General features: G+C 39.4%; 3 protein-coding genes across 8 annotated transcripts in view; all 3 read left to right on the forward strand.

The window, feature by feature from the left end:
• The window catches only part of LOC309495413 (uncharacterized protein), a 96,439-nt gene that overhangs the window by 39,180 nt on the left and 32,406 nt on the right, over positions 1–24,853 (forward strand). The window lies entirely within an intron of this gene.
• LOC309495410 (uncharacterized protein) overlaps positions 1–24,853 on the forward strand; it is an 83,924-nt gene that overhangs the window by 26,665 nt on the left and 32,406 nt on the right. The window contains exon 4 of the mRNA XM_082165168.1: positions 47–1,228. Within this exon, the coding sequence (XP_082021294.1) occupies positions 47–1,203 (1,157 nt within the window). The 3' untranslated portion in view covers positions 1,204–1,228. The remainder of the gene's footprint in view (positions 1–46; positions 1,229–24,853) is intronic.
• LOC309495421 (uncharacterized protein) lies at positions 1,205–24,313 on the forward strand. Of its 6 annotated transcripts, none has more exons than XM_082165197.1 (5): positions 12,940–13,918; positions 14,044–15,786; positions 16,298–16,345; positions 18,446–18,644; positions 22,892–24,313. In XM_082165197.1, exons 4-5 carry the CDS (start codon positions 18,497–18,499, stop codon positions 24,256–24,258), a joined length of 1,515 nt encoding a protein of 504 aa, XP_082021323.1. In that variant the 5' UTR covers positions 12,940–13,918; positions 14,044–15,786; positions 16,298–16,345; positions 18,446–18,496; the 3' UTR covers positions 24,259–24,313. The 6 variants fall into 6 exon arrangements, with proteins under 6 accessions (XP_082021319.1, XP_082021324.1, XP_082021321.1 ...); XM_082165196.1 differs by having other exon boundaries at positions 12,940–13,750; positions 14,212–15,786; XM_082165193.1 differs by lacking the exons at positions 12,940–13,918; positions 14,044–15,786; positions 16,298–16,345; positions 18,446–18,644 and adding exons at positions 1,205–2,554; positions 2,980–3,147; positions 3,353–3,683.

Genomic DNA, 24,853 nt, shown 5'->3' on the forward strand with positions numbered 1-24,853 from the left:
TTATAAATGAAGGTGACTTGACTTATGCCCATTATGTTCTTTTCAGATGACGACGCTGGTTCATCTTCTGATGGAGAAACTGCCTCTACATCCAAACAGCGACAGACAGTGACCGACTGTGGAAAAACATTCAGCAAACAGGAACATTTAGTGAGACGTAAGAGAAAACACACAGAACAGAAAGACTTCACCTGCAAGATATGTGACATCAGCTTTTCTACCTCAGAAGAGAAGAGACGTCATTCAAAAGAGCACAAGAAGAAAGAGTTTCATTGTGATCAGTGTGGGAAGAAATGTAATTCCTCTTCTAGTTTCTACCGTCATAAGGCGACTCATATGGACAGGGAGGAAAAGCTGTATCAGTGCCCTCACTGTGAGAAGAGCTTCACCCAGGGATGGATTCTTAAGAACCATCTACTCGTGCACAGCAATGAAAGGCCGTACAAGTGCAGTGAATGTGAGAAGAGCTTCAAAAAGAAATCCATTCTGAAGAGCCATCTACTCACACACACCAATGAGAGGCCGTACAAGTGTCCTCACTGCGAGAAGAGCTTCAACCAGGGACCCCATCTGAAGAGCCATCTACGCATACACACCAATGAGAGACCGTACCAGTGCCCTCAATGTGAGAAGAGCTTCAACCAGAGATCCCATCTGAAGAGCCATCTACTCATTCACACCAATGAGAGTCCATACAAGTGCCCTCAATGTGAGAAGAGCTTCAACCAGAGATCCCATCTGAAGAGCCATCTACTCACACACACCAATGAGAGACCATATCAGTGTTCACACTGTGAGAAACGTTTCCATCATTCGACTCACCGGAAAACCCATGAGAGGATTCACACCGGAGAGAAACCGTACCTGTGCTCCTACTGCGGGAAGAGCTTGGCGACTCAATTTTCTTTTAAAATTCACATGAGAGTTCACACTGGAGAAAGACCATATCACTGTAGTGATTGTGGGAAGAGTTTTTATAAGGCAAGTGACTTACAACTACACAAGAGGACTCATACAGGAGAAAAACCTTTTAAATGCTCCCATTGTGACAAGACTTTTGCTCGATCAAGTGCCATGAAGATCCATGAGCGATGGCATACAGGAGAGACACCTTACCGCTGCTCCATCTGTGGCGAGAGATTCGCTTTTAAAGGGGTTTTTCAGACTCACCAGAAGAAACACGCCGCTCCAGAATCATCATAGCTTCATCATGTAATCATTTTAGGCTATATTAGTGGACTGATGTAGGGAATAGTGAATGTATAGGGGGTGATTTTGAACACAGCAAAGGTTTCAGACTCACTAGAAACTTCCAGGCAAGTGTGTTGGAGCTAAACTGTGCGGGATGTTGGCCCTCCAGGAGCAGGATTGGACGTCCCTGTTCTCGAACATTATTAACTGTGTAGAAATGAATCCTCTGGATGAAAATCTGTTTCTTTGTGACAACTTAAAATTCTCTGTAATGTGCAGATCAGTGTCTGATGTTTGTGAGGTATTTAATCACACTAACAGAATGACAAGGCCTAATTCTTTTAGCAGCTATTTAAGACTTACTGAAAAACATGATGGCATGAAATGAGTCTTATTTCCCTCGGTCACTTTCTTACACAAAGCTGAAATGATCCAGAAATAATACACTACAGGTACAGTAACGTTATATGGTCATACTGTCAGTTTTTGGGATTGACAATTGCATTTACTTACAGGTGTGAATCGTGAAATATCTCGTTCACAAATCAGCTTACAGTAGCGCCTCATACTGTCTGTATTAATGTGCAACAGGATGCCTGTACTTACCAGTAACCAAGTCATATCTCAGCATTCAATAAAGCAGTTTAATGCAATTAATAATGCAAGTTATTGTGTTACTTCTCTCTGTTTGTCTCAGGGAGTGTGTGTTTGTAGCCGGCCTGCTTAATTTCTTCTTGCCTGTGTTTTGCTGGAGGAGGTGCAGAAAAATAGCAAATGCAATACATTTTTACAATTTAAAATCACTGTTTGCTATTTGAATAAATATTCAATGTTTTTTCTCCCTGTATTCTGTATTTTTCTATTTTCAGTCTGTATTTTGATGGGATGTTACTACAGTCTTCTGTGTCACATGACGCAGAAATGATATGCTGATACGTGAAGTGTGGAAACTGACTAACAGTGTTTTTTCAGGATTCACAGATCAACAGAAAGTGAAGAACAGCATTTATTTCAAACCGAGAGCGTCTGGAACATGTAACTTAATGTACAGTGCGCCTCTGATCTGCGCGCGCTTTCTCCTGTCTTCCACAGAAAGCCGCGAATTTGCCTTATTCAAATATTAACGGTCATTTTGATTTACCGGCTGACCGACTAACATTCGTTTGTTGATGTCTTTCTTTAGTAGTATATTACTCTCTTGGCAAAGCTACTGAAATACAATTGTATTTTTAATAAGAGAAATCAGGGTTGGTGAAGCCTCTACTCTTTTACTCCATCACTCGTACTGTAGGAGGCGCTGTGACGTTATTTAGTCTGCCGGTAAAACCACTGAAGAAAGAAAGACAACTGGAGCTCTCAGACGGTGGGTGTTTAATCTGTTTTACATTATTTATGTGTATGCTGTTTGCTTGTTATTTTTCTGTCTCTATTTAATGAATTTAAATATGAAAAACAACCATGGTTTAAGTAACCGTGTCCTGTTGTTTTACTACAGTAACCAACGGTTAAACCTAGATGTTTGTAGTAAGCAATAGTGTAGTAACGTTATACTAACACAATGCTTCATTTTAAATTCTAGACACTGTAATGTTCTAAAAGTTTCTTGAGAAATGAGCAGAAATCTCACAATATTGTTTAATATCTGAATATATGCATATAACATTTGATAAAATTCATGCTCTGTGGTGGCTCAAAACACATTTACATCTGAAATGAAATGTTTCTGAATATTCTCCAAAAATAAGATGTTATTTTCTTTAGTTCTGCTCATGATGTGTTTGTCTTCAGATGTTGACCATGAGAGCGCAGATGGATGTGATCTGCTGTAAATCAGTAGGAACTGATCTGTCCATGCTGGATATTGAGGATTTCATCACTGAAATCTGTCAGCTGAAGAAAGAGGTGGCGTCACTGGAGGCAAAGCTGAGAGAAAGAGGAGACAAACCCAACAGAGAGGTTTGACCAGCTCATCATTTCATCCTTCAGCTCAATCAAACCAAAGTTTTGTTAGCTTCTCACTTCTTATGCACATCTCAAATTAAGCCAGCAGCAAAATATGCAAACAAATAACCAGTATAACCACTAGAGATAACTGCTGAGTAATGAGGCTAATATCAACAGGTTGTTCTTTGTTTGTGTTGATCTATGATGTGTTTGTCAGGATCTGGAGAAGGTTTCAGTGTGTGTGACTGATGGGACAGAAGCTCAGGATTCAGTCTGGAGATCCAGAGACACACAGGACTCAGAGCTCAGCCTCACTTTACTGTGTTATACTGACGCTCAGGATCATGGATCCGCTGATCAAACCTCTGACTGTAACGCTGGAGAACAGCAGATGAAGATGTACTCCTTCAAACTGGAGGACTGCAGGAACCTGATAGAGAGACGAGGAGAAGAAACCACAGCAGAGGAACAACAACAGAGCCATGAGGAGGAGGATGAAGATCAGAATAATGATAATGTTGTCGATAAAAAAGATTTTAATCCTTCAGGTATGTTTCTTCCTTTTTCCCATAATCAAGTCTCTTTTGAACTTCCCCAAACAGGGCTCCAGACTGCGACCAAATGATCGCATTTTGCGACCATTTTTCATGCCTGTGCGACCAAATATTTATTTAGGTCATTCACCATTCAGCATGGATTTAGGCTAATGTAACTCTAACCATAACTATGGTATTGTGACAGAAATAGTCAAACGCTCACAAGTACTACACATCTTTTACCAGCACTTCAAAACTATAATATCATATATAAATGTTATTTTTAATGTGATGACAAACACATTTTTTATTCATCCTTCAAAGATTGTCCTAAAACTAAACATTTTAAGATGTAGGAAAACTCTTATTTAAACACTTATTTAAAAAATAAAATAAAATTTAAATTACCATTGTAAACAGTAGGATGCTTATTGGCTTTTTTCGCTCCGTAATATATATTTTTTCACTCGTTTTGCTTTTAATATTAAAAGTGCTCTAAGCGATCCCGGGAGTCGTAACTTCTTGTTGACATTCGAATTGTTGTCAAACAAAACGGAGGCTAGCTAGACCCTCCCTCCTCCTCATCCCGTCTCCTCCCTCCTCCCCTCCCTTCCGGCATAAAGGAAAGTCAAAATAGTCACTACAAACAAAGTTAAGTTTTACTGATACTTCATTCAATGTGTAATGTCGCCAAGTTAGATAAATGCTTTTATATATTGCAGAACAGAATGCAGAAAAAGAGAAACACTATCTTAATCGTTTCGCCACCTGAGGTTATAACTATAGCTCCCATACAAGGACGCAATAATAGCAAGATAACGTTAGCTTCGCGTTTCCCACTGAGCATAAACAACGGCGGCGGCGTAAATAAATTTAGTCAAAGTTGTCAATAGCCTATAAATGGACATTCAAATTCATAACAAACAGTGGGTGAAAACAGTCATTCACACAAATTATCGCCCTACTGTGAATTTGCTTGATCATTTACAATAGAGATTGATCGCTGCTAGAAACTATGTTGTATTCACCAAAGTTAACGCTGACTGCATAGTTCTAGCTAATTACATCCTTGTGTTGGTTTGGCGAACATGAACGTCAGTTTAGAAAGAAAAATGGATTTACCTGTTCTGCAAAAACAGAGCAACTAACTTATGTCGGATTGGAAGCCCTTCTGCCGGCGGAGTTCTCGCCACCTTTCGAAGGTTTTTCCGATGTAAATTCGGTACTTCGCGCGTTCCTTATCCTCGTTCCTTATCCTTGTCCCTCTTCTTTGCAATTTGTTCATCGAAACGTTGTCTCTTTGGTCGTGTGTTGACCATAATTCAAACTTCCCTCTTCATGGTTCTCTCTCCTCCACACCCCCTTCATGTGTACGCGCACTAACCCCCCAAACCCCACCCTCCAATACTTCTTGTCGGTCATTGGCTGGAGCACTGTTTGTTGTGTTTCGTGGTGCGGATGAGCCCAGTTTGTTTTTGTTGCCGTTTGTGGAGCCTGTGGTGTCTAGAGAGACCGCGTTTTTTTTACAGTGTGTTCAGGGGACAGGCAGCTAGCGGATAGTGAGGAGATGTTTGCTGTATGTGACAAAAAATGTTTGGGCCTAAAAAACGCGTCGCATCACTTAGAGCACCTTTAAGACATTATGAATGATAATAAAGTTAATTTCATCTACACCCTAAATTAAGCTTAGTGCTTTATTGTCAGCCCCAGTGCTACCAGATATTTTTTGTAGAACTCAGTGGCTCCGGTGCTGCTGCCCTCAGATGTTAGTCTGGAGCCCTGTGAACTTAAAATAAAACTGCACATTGTAATATCTGTACGTTATGTCCAGGGTCCGAAATTAACACCCGCCAAGCGCCAAATGCGGGTAGATTTTCTGTTTGGCGAGTAAATCTCAAAAGGCTATCCGCCACACTGGCGGGTGAATGTTCATACCAAAATATGAAATTAAGCGCGCTCGCGCTCTTCTGCCTTCACGAGCGGAGAGCGCGCGCGCGAGAGAGAGAGAACCCCGGCCGCGCGCGCGCACTCACTATTCAGAGCGGCCAAGCGTCAAGCTTCCCCGTACTTTTTGACAAGCGTCCTTGACAGGGCGGCCAGAGCTTCTTTGCAGCTCAAGTCGACGGCGGTGTGTACGTACAGTTAACGCTCTATCTGTTGACGGCGCTGAGGAAAAAGCTTCCGCCACTGGAAGAAGCGGTCGCCGCCCATTTGTGTTTTCCTGCGCACCCATCAAAGCTGTGCAGAACGTCTTCAGCACTCGCGCATCATGCAACTCCGCCGCTGACCAGGCTGCTTCTGTTTTGCACACCATGGTCGTTCTTTTCTCGAGAAATTGAGTTTTCTCATAGCGTTTGCAACGCAATACTCGTTGCCTTATCTCTCAGGGAACCGAGGTTATAAGTAACCGATACGTTCTTCCTTCCCTTCCACATGAGTCAGGTAACAAAACTGACAAAAACATTTTTTATTTCACCCCAATGATAATATTTCATATATTTCTCACATTTTGATCAATATAGATTCTTTTTTTATTTCAAATTTTGCTCTGGACAATTTTTTATGTTTGTATTCAACATAATAGGCCTACCTTATTATCTCAATTAAAAGTACTGAAATGAATGTATATGTGACAAAAAAAAAGGCTGTTTATTATTTTGGCCGGTAAAAAATATGCTTGGCTGGTGGATTTTTTCCATCTACCAGTCCCTGTGGCAGGTGAGCCAAAAAGTTAATTTCGGACCCTGGTTATGTCTATTTATTATTAAATAATTTGTCAGTATTACAGTTACTTTGGGGGAAATTTGAATAATTGCATTGGAAGCTGATTTAAGGTGTGCCCCTAAATTTTCTGATTGCACTCCTAAAATTTTCAGTCAGGGGCTACAAGCGCTCCTAGTAAAAAAAAGTTAGTCTGGAGTCCTGCCTAATGAATTCATGTTCCACTCAAACCAGCAACAGATAAAGAAACAAACGATCATCTAAATCAGACTACCTTGATCATTCAACATCAAGCAGCTATTACAGTATCAAGCCGATGTGTCATAGGTGAATATGCAGGTTATAAAGCGTTTTAGGCTTTTTCTCATCATGTATGCGCATGTTATCACTTCAACTAATTTTTTAATTTTTTTAAACTGAGACAATAAGAATATTTACAAAAACGTTTAATAAACGATCTCTCAGCCTGCATGGTTTCTACTGAGCTCGGGATTCCAATCGCCCTGGATAAAACTTGGATACAGTTAATTTCCAAGCCTCGCTTCTACCTTCCCAGACAGTCGAAACGGTTCTAAACGTGACTTGCTTTCTTTGCTCGGCCACTTAAACTTCATATTCTGTATTATCCCGCAAGGCCGCCCTTTCAAGATACATTCTTAACTATATTGAAGTTAAGACAACACGTGTCAGGACCCACTCATTGTCGTAATTTAGATCTAATATTGTTAAATTTAATCAATGTAGATGCCGTTGAAATTCTGCAACAAAGCGATGACATCTCAGATCATTATCTAGTCTTATGGCTGCAAAACTGACTCCTTGTCACAAATATGGTAGAACTATCACTTTTAACACTAAAAATTGCTTTAGAAATAATCTTCCTGTTCAGTTTCATCTCCCTAGCATCCCAGATAGCTTAGAATTGCTCATTTGCGCTTAAAGAAGATTAAAGAAAATAGTCCAATTCTGTGGTACAACGAGCACACTCGGGCCCTTAAGAGAGCAGCCAGAAAAATGGAGCATAACTGGAAGAAAACAAAACTGGAGGTTTTGGCACAGATCGACTACAACATTATTTTGAACAGTCTCAAATTATGTTGGCATTAATGGAATTGCATTGGCATGGTTCGAATCATTCTTATCTGACCATTATCAGTTTGTAGTAGTAAATTAAAGGTCCCATTGCATGGATTATTTTAATTATTTTAGAATGCTTCCTGGGGTGCCCTTATAATGTTAGTATGTTTTTTAGATCAAAAGTTGTTATAATTTAGAAATAAAAGGCATATTTCCTAGCCTGATTTTAGCCTCTGATTTGAATGCTCTGTTTGAAGGGGCGTGTCTGCTGGGAGACTTCAGTGTAAACGCCCACTGCTGTGATTGGCTGACATGCTTGCATATGAAATATTTAGCATTACATGTGGAACTCTCTCGAATACTTTTACTATTACAGCTATCGAGATTAACGAATCGTGAAAAGTTTAAGTATTTAGATCTATTCCCATCACATAAAAGGTTGCAGTGATGAGCATTGAGCAGATGACAGCCTGTTTATCACGTGAATGAAGATCTTATCATTGCAACGCAGTTTCTGCACTCTCACTAATGATTTCACCAATGCAAACATGAGGTAAGTACAGTAAGAGCTTTGTTGTGCAGCATAACAGCGTCATTGATTTCATAACGAGTTTTGGCAAGTGTCCAGATAAACTCGCGCTGTGTGATTGACAGCTTGGGCGATTGGAAAGGGATTGTTCTTGATCGCTTTTTGTATATATATTAATCACAGTTTAAGTACGATTATTTTCATCCTACTAAGAGAAGCGATGTGAAGTTGATCGTTTAGTCACTGGCTTGATTTACTGATGCATAAACAGTATTGAACGACTTTGAGAGAAAGATTATCTGTCTGAACTTGAACAATTACACATCAGAAATTCACATAACCCACTGGTTCTTCAGAGGCTCGGATGAAGGAACTAAAAAAATACTTTTGTGTTCATTTGTACATCCAAACACTGAGCAACTGCCATGCTTCGCTCGTTTGCAAGCCATGATGTCTCTTAAGGAAAAACCAATATCATGGTCGTTATTTTCTCATGGGCGGGCCAAATTCTTTTTGCGGGCAAAGAAGAGAAAGGGGAGGTAACCTTTCCCCTTATGACGACATAAGGGGAAGATTTCTAAATTCGCCCGTCTGAGCTTTCATTTTCTCAAAAATACCCAGGGCTTGGTTTACACCCATCAAAACGTCTTGCCACTGGGGGACCATAGGTAGGCTAGGGGTACTCATATTAAAGGAACACTCCACCGTTTTTTGAAATAGGGCTTATTCACCTTCTTTCCTACATTTAGATAGGTGGGCAAATGCATTTTTGTCTCAGTGCATGCATTGTTTTAGTTTGACAGGGTCGGCGCTAGCTTAGCTTAGCATAATGAATGGAATCCTTTGTTGCCAGCTAGCATGTCCTGAGTAAAAGTGATATAAAAAAAAAAAAAACCACCTAATTACTTCTTGTGGCCTGCGTATTCACAACAAGTACAAATAGCGATGCAGATTAACACTAGACGATTTCCTATGCAGATATTGACTTGGGACTATATTAGGGGGAAGCACAGGTGAAGCACTGCTACTTGGGCGCAGAGATATCATGCCCAAGTAGCAGTGCTTCGCCCTAATATAGTCCTTAATATATAAGTCAATATCTGCCTAGGAAATCGCCTAGTGTTAATCTGCATCACTATTTGTACTTGTTGTGAATACGCAGGCCACAAGAAGTAATTAGGTGGGTTTTTAAAAAAATGTATATCACTTTTACTCAGGACATGCTAGCTGGCAACAAAGGATTCCATTCATTGTGCTAAGCTAAGCTAGCGCAGACCCTGTCAAACTAAAACAATGCATGCACTGAGACAAAAATGCATTTGCCCACCTATCTAAATGTAGGAAAGAAAGTGAATAAGCCCTATTTCAAAAAACGGTGGAGTGTTCCTTTAAAGCTGCAGTAGGGAACTTTCAGAAAACGTTGACTTAGCCTGAAAATTTGAACAAGCACAGCTTACAGGTCACTCCCCCTTGCTCTCTGCTGCGCTACAGCCCTCCCTCCACAGCTCCTCCCCCACCACAATGGAGCCTGCCGTGAACGCGCAGGCTAGTAAACAGGACCACCGATGACGGATAAACAGTTATCGCACATTCACTGGTAGGGACGAAACATCAACAATATGCTTTATATTGACTATGGCCTGCCCATACTTTGACTTCAAACTTGGTCCTCAAATCATTACGTATTTTGGAATACATGTAATGTTACTTCATAACGTTGCACTCTTTCAAATTGCTAGCAAGATAATATAACGGTAACGTTACAGTATGTAAGCAATTATTCTAGCGATGTGTAATGCTAAATAAGGTTTGCTAGTACATTATTTCAGCAACATGACAAGCCAGTGAATAAGCAGGTTTCAATTGTTTGTTTTGCACAGTGCGTGACATTTTATCTGTATGTTATGCGGCTAGAGTTTTGACACTGAGTCAATGGGCTCCGACAGGCTTGTTTATCATCATCGGTCTTTTTCCGTTTACCTGTCTTTGTTGTATGAGCAGGTGCCACTCGAGAAATTGGCAGTTTTGGTTGTTTGTCTCTCATTAGCAGAGCTGCGGCACACCGGCAATCTTGATTTTGAATGACGGACGATACGCGCTGTGCAAGAGAGGGGTGTGATCAGCGCGTACACGCTTGATTGACACTGCTAAGACATTCCTCCTGGCTCTGATTGGTTGTTTCTGACCGGGAGCGGTGTATTTCTGCAAATGGCAATAGGACCACTGGGAGGAGCCAGAGGAGCTTGATTTTTTTCACAGATTATCTGTCTCATATTGTACTGTCAGGACATAGTAACAGTTTTAACAAATATGTAAAAAATAAATTTTTACAAAAGTTACCTACTGCAGCTTTAAGGTTAAAAAACCTCATAAATTGAAATTTTCATGCAATGGGACCTTTAAGAGATTTAATATCGATCACAAGTTCAGTATGGAGTACCACAAGGCTCTGTACTAGGACTGTTGCTGTTCACTCGGTGCATGCTACCCTTGGGAGATCATTAGGAAGCATGGCATTGGTTTTCACTGTTATGCTGATGATATATTTCTTCACGCCCTGACTAAACTTATCAATTCACAACATTAATGGAATGCATAGCTGATATAAAAAACGGATGATTGGTAATTTCCTACTACTTAATTCTGAAAAAACAGATATTCTAATTATTGGACCAAAAACATCTGCACGTAATCATCTAGAATACTGTCTAACACTTGATGGCTGCTCTGTCAAGTCTTCTTCGACAGTTAGGATCCTGGGTGTGCTCTTTGATACCAATCTCTCTTTTGAAAGCCTTTAAAATCTTTCATTTTCATTTTCTAGGATCTCTAAAACCACATTCTTCCATCTTAAAAATATATCTAAATTACGACATATGCTCTCAATGATAAATGCGTAACAGTTAGTTCATGCGTTCATGACCTCAAGGCTAGATTATTGTAATGCTCTACTGGGTGGTTGCCCTGGACGCTTAATAAACAAACTACAGCTGGTCCAAAACGCAGCAGCTCGAGTTCTTACCAGAACCAGGAAGTATGACCATATTAGCCCGGTTCTGTCAACACTGCATTGGCTCCCTATGAAATATCGTATACATTTTTAATTATTGCTGATTACTTACAAAGCACTAAATGGTTTAGCTCCGCAGTACTTGAGCGAGCTCTTAACACATTATAGTCCTTCACGTCTATTGAGATCTAAAAATTCTGGCCAGTTGATAATACCTAGAATATCAAAATCGACTGCTGGCGGTAGATCCTTCTCCTATTTAGCACCAAAACTATGGAACAGTTTTCCTAACATTGTCCGGGAAGCAGACACACTCTTTCAATTTAAATCTAGACTTAAAACACATCTCTTTAACCTACCATACACATAACTCATTATCAACTTCTATAATTCAAATCATGTAAAATGTTAGGCTGGATAAACTAGGTCAGCCGGAACTGGGAACACTTTTAATAACACCTGATGTACTCGTTACATCATTCGAAGAATGGCACCTACGCTAATGTTAGTCTCTCTGTTTATCCTAAGGTTTACCGTAGTCTGCCGTATCCAGATCTGATGAACGATCTGCGCCTAGACACGATAGCAACGCAGTCCTTAAGTGTCAACTAGACTCTCCCCTGTGAAGGCCTCCTTCGCTTCTCTTTACCTCTGTACAGATAAAACTTTATCAAAATGATTCCAGTTTGCATGGATCTGCAGAAATGACAAAAATTCTGCAGACCTGCCAACCTGTATGCATTTTGCGTAGCGGATACACATTTTGACCTCAAAGTACGCTGGTACGATTTTTCACTCTAAACTACGCAAAAACCTGGTGATGCCTCTGTGCACGCGCTGTCCTCAAATCAAGCAACAGCAAAAGAAGCGGAGTTCGACCAATCATATCGCTGGGTTCATTCCCCAAATAGCAAGCGGGGATGATTGACAGATGCGTAAGGCCTATCATTAAAAGTCAACACCAATAAAGAATTCCCACTCGATCCCCCTTCCACTCCCGCGGCCGCCGTCTGACTGATTTCATAAGCGAGGACAGTAGTCTCTGTACTTCTGACTCCTGAAGGTAAACGGCCTGGGGTGGATGTGGAAAGTTGAAATATTGTATTGAGTTGGATTCGATTATCACACGGGAGTGATTGCATGGATTATCTTAAAATAGGCTACTCCGTCATTCATTCATGGTCACTTAGATAAGAGGAAGACATCATTCAGCCATGCAAATTATAAAATGCTCAAGTAATGCTGAACAATAAATCTAAAAATTAAATTGCTATGGCTTAGTGATTATGAAAGTGAAACGTAGCCTGCATGTTACGTTATTGTGTTAATAATAACTAAAGTACCTAATTATGTTACATATTTATTTTGTATGAAAACTAGCACGTTAGTTACTAACTAACAAGCTGTTTCTCACAAACACGGATGCGCGCACACACAGAGAGAAGATAATTGTAAAATGAAAATTTACGGACTACGTTTAAATTTTGTTCTTGCTTGTGTTTTTTTCTGTTAAAATGTCAAAGCATTTTGTATTATCCATCCGTATTTTTAAAATTAGTTAAATGACGGACGTTTTACTGTTAACACAGCCCTCATTATATGTTGGATTCATCTAACTTATACTTGATATTCTTTTTAGAATAAGTGATTCGCTATTATTGGACTCCTGTCAACTGTTTTGTATAAATATGTTTGTATTGGCTATTAATAAAGGTGACTTGACTTATGCCCATTATGTTCCTTTCAGATGATGACGCTGGTTCATCATCTAATGGAGAAACTGCCTCTACATCCAAACAGCGACAGACAGTGACCGACTGTGGAAAAACATTCAGCAAACAGGAACATTTAGTGAGACGTAAGAGAAAACACACAGAACAGAAAGACTTCACCTGCAAGATATGTGACATCAGCTTTTCTACCTAGATCAAGTCTGAAGAACCATCTATTCGTGCACAGCAATGAGAGGCCGTACAAGTGCAGTGAATGTGAGAAGAGCTTCAAACAGAGAGCCCATCTGAAGAGCCATTTACTCGTGCACAGTAATGAGAGGCCGTACAAGTGCAGTGAATGTGAGAAAACCTTTACAAACTCAACTTCTCTAAAGCTACACCAAAAAACACACTCTGATGTCAAACCATATCAGTGTTCACACTGTGAGAAACGTTTCCATCATTCGATACAACGGAATACCCATGAGAGGATTCACACCGGAGAGAAACCGTACCTGTGCTCCTACTGCGGGAAGAGCTTTGCGACTCCATTTTCTTTCATAATTCATCAGAGAGTTCACACTGGAGAAAGACCGTATCACTGTGGTGATTGTGGGAAGAGCTTTTATAAGGCGAGTGACTTACAACTACACAAGAGGACTCATACAGGAGAAAAACCTTTTAAATGTTCACATTGTGTCAAGACTTTTGCTCGAACAAGTGCCATGAAAGTTCATGAGCGAATGCATACAGGAGAGAAACCTTACCGCTGCTCCATCTGTGGCGAGAGATTCTCTTTTAAATGGGGTTTTCAGACTCACCAGAAGAAACACGCTGTTCCAGAGTCATCATAGCTTCATCATGTCATTATTTTTAGGTAAAACACCTTGCAGTGTTATGGGACCGTTATATTATGGTTGTAAAAAAGCTAAAAGTAGTTATGTGTCTAGAACAAGGGCGCCCAAATGGTCCTGCAGAGTTTAGCTCCAGTCATAATTAAATGCACCTGAACAAGCTAATCAAGAGCTGTGTCTGAAATCGCAACATGACATCATGACTTTGCGTAAACATACACGCCACTTTCAAGTCAAGTGGCGTGTTATCTATACGCATTTTGAGCTATCCGCGTGTATGTCCACGCCGTCATCTTCCGCGTGTATGTCTACGCCGTTAAATGTCCGAGTGATTCCGCGTGTATGTCTACGCCGTTAAATCTCCGAGCGAAACGAAGCAAAATGTATATCTACATCTGGGGAGCGATATTTTTTTTACTAGGATGGTAGGGGAAGACTCATAAATGGTATTAACCCCAGTGACGGGTAGGTTTAGGGACGGGGTTGGGGTAAGTCATATATATTTATATAGAGAGTAATGTAACGTTAAGTCAACGGCGTTGATAAACACGCTGAAAAGCGATTATGCGTGTTGATAGCACGCCAAAAATGGAAATACGAATTGGCGTGTCATACATACGCCATTTCATGAGATCAGTCTGGAAATCATAGGGTATGGGGAACTATTTTAGGAGACAACCATTTGTTGTGGCGTACGTAACCATAGGGGCCGTAATCGAATGCACTCACACAATGCACTGCAATGAAAAGTGTACAACTAATGTACACTCAGTGGCTATAGAATACCCATAATGCACTCTGATGGTCTGCATCTATCCAGAAGATGGCACCCGCAGCTCAATCATCCATCCATTCATTTTTCCAAAACGCTGGTCCAATGTGGCTACAGTGTAATATCATACAGGTACAGTATAAATTGCTTTTTAATTGATTATTAAACTGTTTAATAAAGGTTTATACATAGTTTCCATGACAGAGTTCAAGATAAATATTTCATCTCACTACTGGAGCTGCCAGTTTCAAATGATTATTAAACAGTTCAAACTATTCTAAAGCGGCAGCCCTTCCAGTGCACTCAGTGTCTGAAATCACCCACTTGTTTTTATTCACTCCTTCAAGTGAACTATAGCCTATTAGTGGGCTAATGTAGGGAATAGTGAATGAGGGTATAGGGGGTGATTTTGAACACAGCAAATGTCTTCAGACTCACTAGAAACTTCCAGTTTTGATCTAAACTGTGCAGGACGTTGGCCCTCCAGGAGCAGGATTGGACACAAATAGTATCTCAGCATACAATAAAGCAGTGTAATGCAATAAAATAATATGTATGTTTATTGTGTTACCTCTCTGTTTGTCTCAGGGAGTGTGTGTTTGTGACTGGCCTGCTTTATTTATTCTTGCCCATGTTTTGCTGGAGGGGGTGCAGTGAAAACAGCAAAAACAATAAAACTGTAAAATATTTATACAATTTAAAAAAAAACACTGCTTTCTGTTTAAATCAATATTCAAATGTATGTCTTTTTCATTGAGTCAAAGCTATATTTTGATAGGCTGTTATTACTGTCTTCACTGTGACATGACCCAGAAGTCATGCAGCTCAAGTAATCTGTATTATTATTATGAGAAAATGCTTGTGCTGCTCAATGAAGTGCAGAAAGATACAGTGTTTTTTTCAGTGATCACAGATCAACAAAAAAAGAGCGAAGGACAGCATTTATTGAGAACGTGTAACTTTCTTTACTGCGCGCCTCTGATCTGCGCGCGCTTTCTCCTGTCTTCCACAGAAAGCCGCGAACTCGCGTAATTCAAAAATTAACGGTCATTTTGATTTACCGGCTGACTGACTAACATTCGTTTATCAATCGTCTTTATTTAATAATCATGTTATGATTGTATGGAGTCTCTCGGAAACTCCACTGAAGGACAATGGTATGTTTAATAAGATAAACTGGGCGTGCGTGCGTCTCTGTCAGCTCTCTAGTTCAGTAAGTCAGGGCACTAATCAGGGAGTCGTCCACATTCAAGTATGTGACCTAGAAAACGAGGGAGCTGATTGAAATGCAGGGTGGGTTTGGTGGTGAAGCCTCTACTCTTTTAGTCCATCGCTCGTAGGCTACTATAGGAGGCGCTGTGACGTTATCTGCCGGTAAAACCACAGAAGAAAAGAGACTGGAGCTCTCCTTTCTTATACTGTCTATGGAGCTCTCAGACGGTTAGTGTTTAATCTTTTTTACATTATTCTTGTGTTTTTAGCTGTTGATGTGCTTGCTGTTATTTTACTGTCTAATTTTTTAATGATGCTTTTCGTCGCCCTCTCAACGTATGAAAATTAATCCCTTACGAAAATTTACCATGGTTTTATTATAGTAAAAGTGTTGTAACCATGGTTTTTGGCCGTTTGATTACCATTTGTATGACCACAGTTTTACCATAAATACCATGCTTAATTTATAGTTACCATGGTAAAAAAAAAAAAAGAAAGTAGTACATAACATGAATTCCTGCTCTGTGCTGGCTCAATATTAGAATTTAGACCCATAAACACATTTACATATGAAATAAATAATTCTGAATATTCTCAGAAATGAAATGTTAACTTCTTTAAGTCAGTTCTATGTAGTTCTGTTCTTGTACATTCGTATATAAACAATAATTTTGAGTTTAAATCAGTGCCAGTCCATTAAAAATGCTTCTCGTAATAATGATGTTGTGTTTGTCTTCAGATGTTGACCATGAAAGTGCAGATGGATGTGATCTGCTATAAATGAGAGGTTTGAGCAGCTCATCATTTCATCCTTCACCTTAATCAAACCAAAGTTTAGTTAGCTTCTCACTTCTTATGCACATCTCAGATTAAAGTGTCATGCCCACCTCCCGCACACTTTCTCCAGTCCGTATATGATGTTTGATCTGCATTACGTGCGTTCCATGCAGAAACCTCTCTCAAACGAGCTCTGCATGTTACATGATTTGAACTCTACTGTAATTAGATCTCATGTGTGATTAGGGGTGTAACGATATTCAAACCGCACTGAAAAACTGCAATACAACGCTCACGGTATGTATCGCAATACTCTCATGGTGTACTGAATGCGCCCCGCCCTCTGCTGCCCCGCCCATCCATGGGCCATTGTTAAGGTTGACCTCAATTTACCTTATGGCACAAAACAAATTTTTCTTCCTTGACATTTGATTAAATAGTAAATAGGCATGTAATAGTACACATTTTCGTCCCGCAAATTTTCGTGTTTTTTATGTTTACGAGACAAATAGAACGCTGTAGCCCAACCACAATTATCCACCAATAATCGCAATAAGCTCCGTGTATTGTAACTTTCGATAAGAAACAAAGAGACATTTTTCAAATGATGTCCATTTAATCACAAAATTCAAACAATAAATGCCATTTTGACACTTTTTTTATGTTGAGACACGGATCACTTAACTGTAAGGGATAGTACAGTTAAAGACCCAGAACCAGATATGTTGAATGAGACCTGGAGTCAGGAGTACAGTCAATTGAAGATTTTTTTTACTGAAAATAGTTTGGTTTCATCAGGCAGAATTCAGCTTCAAGACTCACAAAGAGTTCGTAGGCCGCCCCGCTTACAGTTACAAAGATCACAGCAATTATACCCTTCACTAGGGTCTAAGCTACGTCATTACTTTAGGTTGAATGTTTCTGATTGGCTAAGTAATAGATAAACATAGTAAATTTCTACACATGGACAGGTAGACTGAAGCATATCTCCATCAATTATGCGGCTGACACTCATATCCTGGATTTAGGCACTTCGTGACCCTCTAGGTCTCAAATCTGCGTTTCTAGTCGTCAACATGTCGAAGAAAACAAGTCAGTCCATCTCCAATAATGCCACTTGTTCCTTAACCTGTAACCAAGAAGACTAACACACACACCGACACACAGCTTCTTCAAGGTTGGATTTGGTCGGGCTCTAATGATAAACAGGAGACTCTTCTCAAAACGTCTTCTTTCTCTTTCTCTCAATGAAAGGACACTTTAATCTAACACAGGAAAGAAAAGACTTTAACTAAGAAATGTTCACTTAAACTATTGGCTCCAATGACCCTTGTGACCTATAGTCGTCATGGTGAGCTAGAAAAACAGATATTTTAACACGTTGAAGACCTTGTCAAACAAAACGAGTCCATATTTCATTTCTGGAAGCCGGGCTAAATGAGCAAGCACTGTTACTGCATTCCTGGCATGGGCCAGACCCTCAGTCACCTCTCAGATATCAAATACAGACAATAGAGAATACATGAAAAGAACATTTCAGGAATCACACTGGTAACTTTTACAAATTAGTAAAACCTCATGAGCTTAGAGAAGTCATTCAAGTCATTTGAGATTAAGAAGGAAAAATATTGATTAATACCTTGATTATAATCACTCATTAGATATACATTGAAGGGGCAGTGGATTCCAGAATCTGCCCCCTTCACTATAGGCGTCTCAGTTTAAGCAGCAGTGCGAGTGAAAGCGATCATCTCTTCATAATAAACTTGAATGAACATCTTAAGGTATGTTGAAAGATACAGTACAACTTACTGAAACATATTAAATGCTGTGTAATCACTCAATCATTGTTTAAATGGCGGAAAGACATCAGTAAAACAGCTTGTAGACAATTTAAAAGAGTTTATTCTCATGGATAAATGCAGAGAAGTCAGAACCAGATGACATAGAATCGTGCCTCTTCAACCCAAGCAGCCAATCACACACTGCGATGCATGCTTCTACGTCAGACTCTTCGACTCGGGAGAACAAAATTGCACTACGAGTGCTTTTAGTGTTTTCAGTGATGTGCGGCCTGTACATATCTTTACTGTGTTATCCTGACGCTCAGGATCATGGATCCGCAGATCAAACCTCTGACTGTAACGCTGGAGAACAGCAGATGAAGATGTGCTCCGTCAAACTGGAGGACTGCAGGAACCTGATAGAGAGACGAGGAGAAGAAACCACAGCAGAGGAACAACAACAGAGCCATGAGGAGGAGGAGGAGGAGATTGAGGATGTTGATGATGATGACTTTGTTCTGTCAGGTATGTTTCTTCTAGGCTTGCTGTGATAGTCGGTGTTCCTGGTGTTCATTTACATAATTTGCCTACTGCCGCAGCAGCTCAATTCCATTTAAAGGGACACACACAAAACGATGTGTTTTTGCTCACCCTCAAAAAGGGACAATTTTAACATGCTATAAGAAATTATCTGTGGGATATTTTGAGTTGAAACTTAACATACACACTCTGCAAATGCTGTGATTTAAAAGGATGTAGACCTGCCAACCTGTACGCATTTTGCGTAGCGGATACGCATTTTGACCTCAAAGTACGCTGGTACGATTTGTCACTCTAAATCATTAAAAAGCCTATCATTAAAAAGAGACTGAAAATCAACACCAATAAAGAATTCCCACTCGATCCCCCTTCCACTCCCGCGGCCGCCGTCTGACTGATTTCATAAGCGAGGACAGTAGTCTCTGTACTTCTGACTCCTGAAGGTAAACGGCCTGGGCCCGTATTCATAAAGATTCTAAGAATCCTCTAAGAAAACTCTTAATTTAGCTTAAAAACTTTTACGTAGGAGTCTTAGCTTAAAAGCGATTCGGACCGATCTGAGAGCAACTCTGAGTAAGGAAAAGACAAAAAACTTTCATCTTAGTAAGGAGGCGGGGTTGACCCCGTTGCTATGTATGACACAATCTTTTGAAGACTGTGATTGGTTGGTTGTCCAAGAAGAAAAAAAAAAAAGTGATTTTAAGTATAGGGTCTATTCTAAGCCTTCACTTTGAAATTACATGCGTCATTTTTCCTATTTTACCGTTCTCACACACACACACACACACACACACACACACACACACACACACACACACACACACACACACACACACATTAGGTATATATGTGTATATAAATCCTTTTTTTTTTATTTACTATGCTGTTAATTTCCTATAAAGTATTTGTTTGGCTTAGAATGATAAAAATTGTTCCACTCTTTCCAATTACACTGATTGCTGGCATGTCTATTTAAGTGGTGGTTTGAATGTTGGTTTTAATGTATCAAACATGGAATTTTCCCAGTTGCCAAATATCGTAATGTAGTGATTATTTTCATTTCTGGCGCTATGGCATTTCTGTGCTGTGTCGGAGATGTTAGCGTGTCTCTAATAAGATCAGTCACAAACATGATCCCTCCACGATCTAATCTATAGCGTCTTATTAACTCACTGTTATTCATTGTCTGCCACTTCACAATTTTGGATTTGGTCGAATTCAAAAAACTTTAGTCAAAACTAGATTTATGAAGATAGGCATGTGTTTGGGTGTGTCTAGCATTCTGAAAATACTGCAAGACACACCCACACATCCCCCCTGAAAATAATAATAATAATAATGTGTCCCGTCCCATCACACTGATGGTACTCTAAAAAATAATTTCACGGTTGGCAGTAGGGCTGGGGTAAACGATTATTAATTAAACGATTAGTCGGGCGATTATTTTATCGATTAGTCGACTAATCTAACGACTAATTGGAATTAATTATCCTGTCTGTTATTCGCATATCTCTGTCGAACCGTTACTCCGATGGATTTCAAACTCGACAGCTGTCTGGGCACGAGTAAGTGCAGTGCCAAGTTTGATGTTGTTTGATATCGTTACGGTAAAAGAAGCACTTAGAAGGTTGTGGTTTAAAAATAAACATTCTGACAGCTACAATGTTTACTTCTGAATAATATAGTATAAACGTGATAAATCCATTTTGATTAATTTGAGTAAAAAAATGTGTTTTCTTCACTAAGAAAGTGGCAAGATGAAAACCACTATTTTCTGTTTCAAACTTTCACATAGCACCTTTAGGTTATAATAACAAATAATTCAAATCCAGATTTAGATTTTCAAAGATTTATTATAAAAACTGATTATTTTCCCCCAAAAATGCAATAAATTCATGACACTTTTTTTTCAAAATGCAATTAATGAATCAATATAAAAGTTATTTTTCATATATTTAAACTGTTGAAAATACACAACAAAGTAAGTTGATCCACATATGACAGGCTCTGAACTCGGTCAATACTAATCTTATTATACAGGCACGTACATAGGCTAACGTTACATTCAATCAGCCATCGCTAAGAAATACCTCCTGAACTTTTTTGACGGCGATCAGCTGTAAAATGGCTTGGTCCTGCTTGGTTTTCGTTGACTTTGAGTACAAGAATTGAAAGTTTTTTAAAAAGATCCCCTTGAGGTTAACGTGTCAGCATTCGACAGAAGTTTGACGCTGTCGTGTGACAACAAGCAACAGTCGGCATTTCTCTTCCTCCCGCGTGCCTCATCTCCTCATGTAAATGATTAGATTTCGATGGCTTACGTTTCTTCCCTACGGCAAAAAACACCACAGGTTCATCAATGCCGTCAAATGTATTTTTTTGTTTTTGTTTGTTGATCAAAAAGTACAAAGTAGATAAGGAAAACTAGGATGCCGGGTGTTAGGGCTGTAACGATTCCTCGATTAAAGTCGAGTACTCGATTTAAAAAAATCCTCGATTGCAATTTACCCGTGTCGAGTAACCGGCAAAATACCGGAAGTGGCGCATTCCACAGACGAGAGTACATGAACCGCATTATTACACAGTTTTCTAAGGCTACGCGATATATTTAACTGTTTACATCATGATATCGTGAAATCACAAAGGATAAGATTAAGTTAAATAAATATATGCACTGTTTTTTTTCTCCCACAGAGAAGCATGACGGTTTAATTATTTACATGCGTGCAGATTGTGTTAAAAGTACCTCAGCTCTGTTCACAGTAAACGCTGCTCCACACATACTCAGTCTCTGCATGTTCTGTTTGTTTAAGTTTCCAATAATGTGCATTTGGGAACGCAAAACCCCGGACGCGTGTTTCATAGTAACTGTCATCATCATTTATATGCGTGGAGCGTCTCGGGTTTCTCAAACTCCATCTTTGCATGCTGTGAGTTTGTGTGGCTTAACGTTCATCTGCACGCAGTCTGCGCCGTTTCACAAGATTAGTAACGCAGCTCATTTATAAATCTTCGCCAACACAGGAGAATACATAAGTATGTTTCTGAATATATTCAGAAATATATTCGCAATCGCATATATTCTCATGTGCGAATTGTTGTTCATCGCGATTACAAAATAAATGTTTAACCCTTGCACTGCTTGCATGTTTTGACGTGCACATGTTCTTTTCAAGAAATGACGGCAGCTGTTGCATTTCTATCGTACAGAAGTGACCAAATATGAAAGATTAAGTTGACATTTGAATTAAATGTTATGTTTATTAGTTATCATATATTTTACATGGTGTATTTTAACAGCGTTGTTCAATAAAACCCATATGATTACTTTTTTCATACTTTATTTGAACCAATAATTATTGCTTATTATTTGGGTAACACTACAATAAGGCTCATTAGTTAACATTAATGTATTAATCAACATGAACTAACAATGAACAATAGCTAACATTTGTTCATACAAATACAGCTGTTCATTGTTTGTTCATGTTAGTTCACTACATTAATGTTAACAAATACAACCTTTAATTTTAATAATGTATTAGTAAATGTTGAAATTAACATGAACTAAGATTAATAAATGCTGTAGAAATAAATATTGTTCATTCTTAGTAACTAATGAACCATATTGTAAAGTGTTACCTATTTGTCTTTAAGTAATTTTAAAGGCTGTTGTTCACTTGGATCTATTTTTATTACCACAATTCTTTATCCGATTACTCGATTAATCGATGGAATAATCCGTAGAATACTCGATTACTAAAATAATCGATAGCTACAGCCCTACCGGGTGTATTCAAAGCACCGCCGTTACTGTTTACAATGCGTGGAATGCTGCGCTGTGATTGGTTGAGCGGATTTATCGCATTCTGCAGAAAGGAGACTGGCGTTTGTCGCGGTTTGGAAAGAAAGGGAGAAAACATGAAAGAATAACACGGCGGGCGGTGTGTGTGTGGCGAGCTGTACCTCCGGGAATGGTGAGAAAAAAAGAAAAAAAAGAAAGAAAGAAGCGTCGACGCAAAAAATATGATGTAGACGTCATCGACGCACCGCTACAGCACTAGTTGGCAGGTCTAGGGGTGGTATAACGCCCCTTTTTATACGATGTAACATAAGTCTCTGATGTCCCCACCGCACTAAGACATATCACAATTTTAGTTTTTTTACTGATTGTTCAGCTCTAGAAGTTATAGAAAAAGTTAGATATTTTATGCCCATTATGTTCCTTTCAGATGACGACGCTGGTTCATCTTCTGATGGAGAAACTGCCTCTACATCCAAACAGCGACAGACAGTGACCGACTGTGGAAAAACATTCAGCAAACAGGAACATTTAGTGAGACGTAAGAGAAAACACACAGAACAGAAAGACTTCACCTGCAAGATATGTGACATCAGCTTTTCTACCTCAGAAGAAAAGAGACGTCATTCAAAAGAGCACAAGAAGAAAGAGTTTCATTGTGATCAGTGTGGGAAGAAATGTAATTCCTCTTCTAGTTTCTACCGTCATAAGGCGACTCATATGGACAGGGAGGAAAAGCTGTACCAGTGCCCTCACTGTGAGAAGAGCTTCACCCAGGGATCAAGTCTGAAGAACCATCTACTCGTGCACAGCAATGAGAGGCCGTACAAATGCAGTGAATGTGAGAAGAGCTTCAAAAAGAAATCCATTCTGAAGAGCCATCTACTCACACACACCAATGAGAGGCCGTACAAGTGTCCTCACTGCGAGAAGAGCTTCAACCAGGGACCCCATCTGAAGAGCCATCTACGCATACACACCAACGAGAGACCGTACCAGTGCCCTCAATGTGAGAAGAGCTTCAGAGATGGATCTAATCTGAGGAAACATCTATTCATTCACACCAAAAAGAAGCTGTACCAGAAGAGCCATCTACTCACACACACCAATGAGAGTCCATATCAGTGCCCTCACTGCGAAAAGAGCTTCAAAGAGGGATCTAATTTGAGGGAACATATACTCATACACACCAATGATAGCCTGTACAAGTGCCCTCACTGTAAGAAGAGCATGAAATACGAAACCAGTCTGAAGAAACATCTACTCATGCACAGCAATGAGAGGCCATACCAGTGCAGTGAATGTGAGAAAACCTTTACAAAGTCAAAATCTCTAAAGTTACACCAAAAAATACACTCTGATGTAAAACCGTATCAGTGTTCACACTGTGAGAAACGTTTCCATCATTCGACTCACCGGAAAACCCATGAGAGGATTCACACCGGAGAGAAACCGTACCTGTGCTCCTACTGCGGGAAGAGCTTTGCTAGTCCATTTTCTTTCAGAATTCACATGAGAGTTCACACTGGAGAAAGACCGTATCACTGTGGTGATTGTGGGAAGAGTTTTTACAAGCCAAGTGACTTAAAAATACACAAGAGGACTCATACAGGAGAAAAACCTTTTAAATGCTCACATTGTGACAAGACTTTTGCGCGATCAAGTGACCTGAAGATCCATGAGCGAATGCATACAGGAGAGAAACCTTACCGCTGCTCCATCTGTGGCGAGAGATTCGCTTTTAAATGGGGTTTTCAGACTCACCAGAAGAAACACGCTGTTTTAGAATCATCATAGCTTCATCATGTCATTTTGTGTGACCCATGCTGGCAAAATTAGTTGCAATGAGCAATTTTTTTTTAAAATATTGTTATTTTCACATTCTTAATTAAAAAAACCTTCAAACTGATATATAATTTGTTGGAGTTAGACAAAAAATGCCTGATCTACACCTGTTTGAAGCCGACAGCATCAGCAAAGTCAATTTTGAGGAAATTCGAGATAATTTTTTTGAAGGTTCCTAAACAAAATCACCAAGCAACCATACCTTAAAATCCCTAATAACACCACATTTGGCACACACAAAGTCAAAACCAAATATCTATAGAAAAAATAAATATATATAAATATATATATATATATATATATATATTCAACCTTTTTTCCTGATGATACCACAATTGTTTGATTAACACTAATGAAACAAACTATATATTAAGACCTACTGTACTGTACGGATATAATATAATGTTACACATCAGATGTTTTTCCCAGACAGTAAACCAAACCTTAATTTAAGACATGACAGATAACGTTTGTGTGAATACTCGCCAAGACAGATATTTTCAAATACTGTAATTCTGTGTATACAGTATGTGTATATCGGCATCAC

The sequence above is a fragment of the Leuciscus leuciscus genome (assembly GCF_965113295.1).
Source record: "Leuciscus leuciscus genome assembly, chromosome: 3".
Lineage (NCBI taxonomy): Eukaryota > Metazoa > Chordata > Actinopteri > Cypriniformes > Leuciscidae > Leuciscus > Leuciscus leuciscus.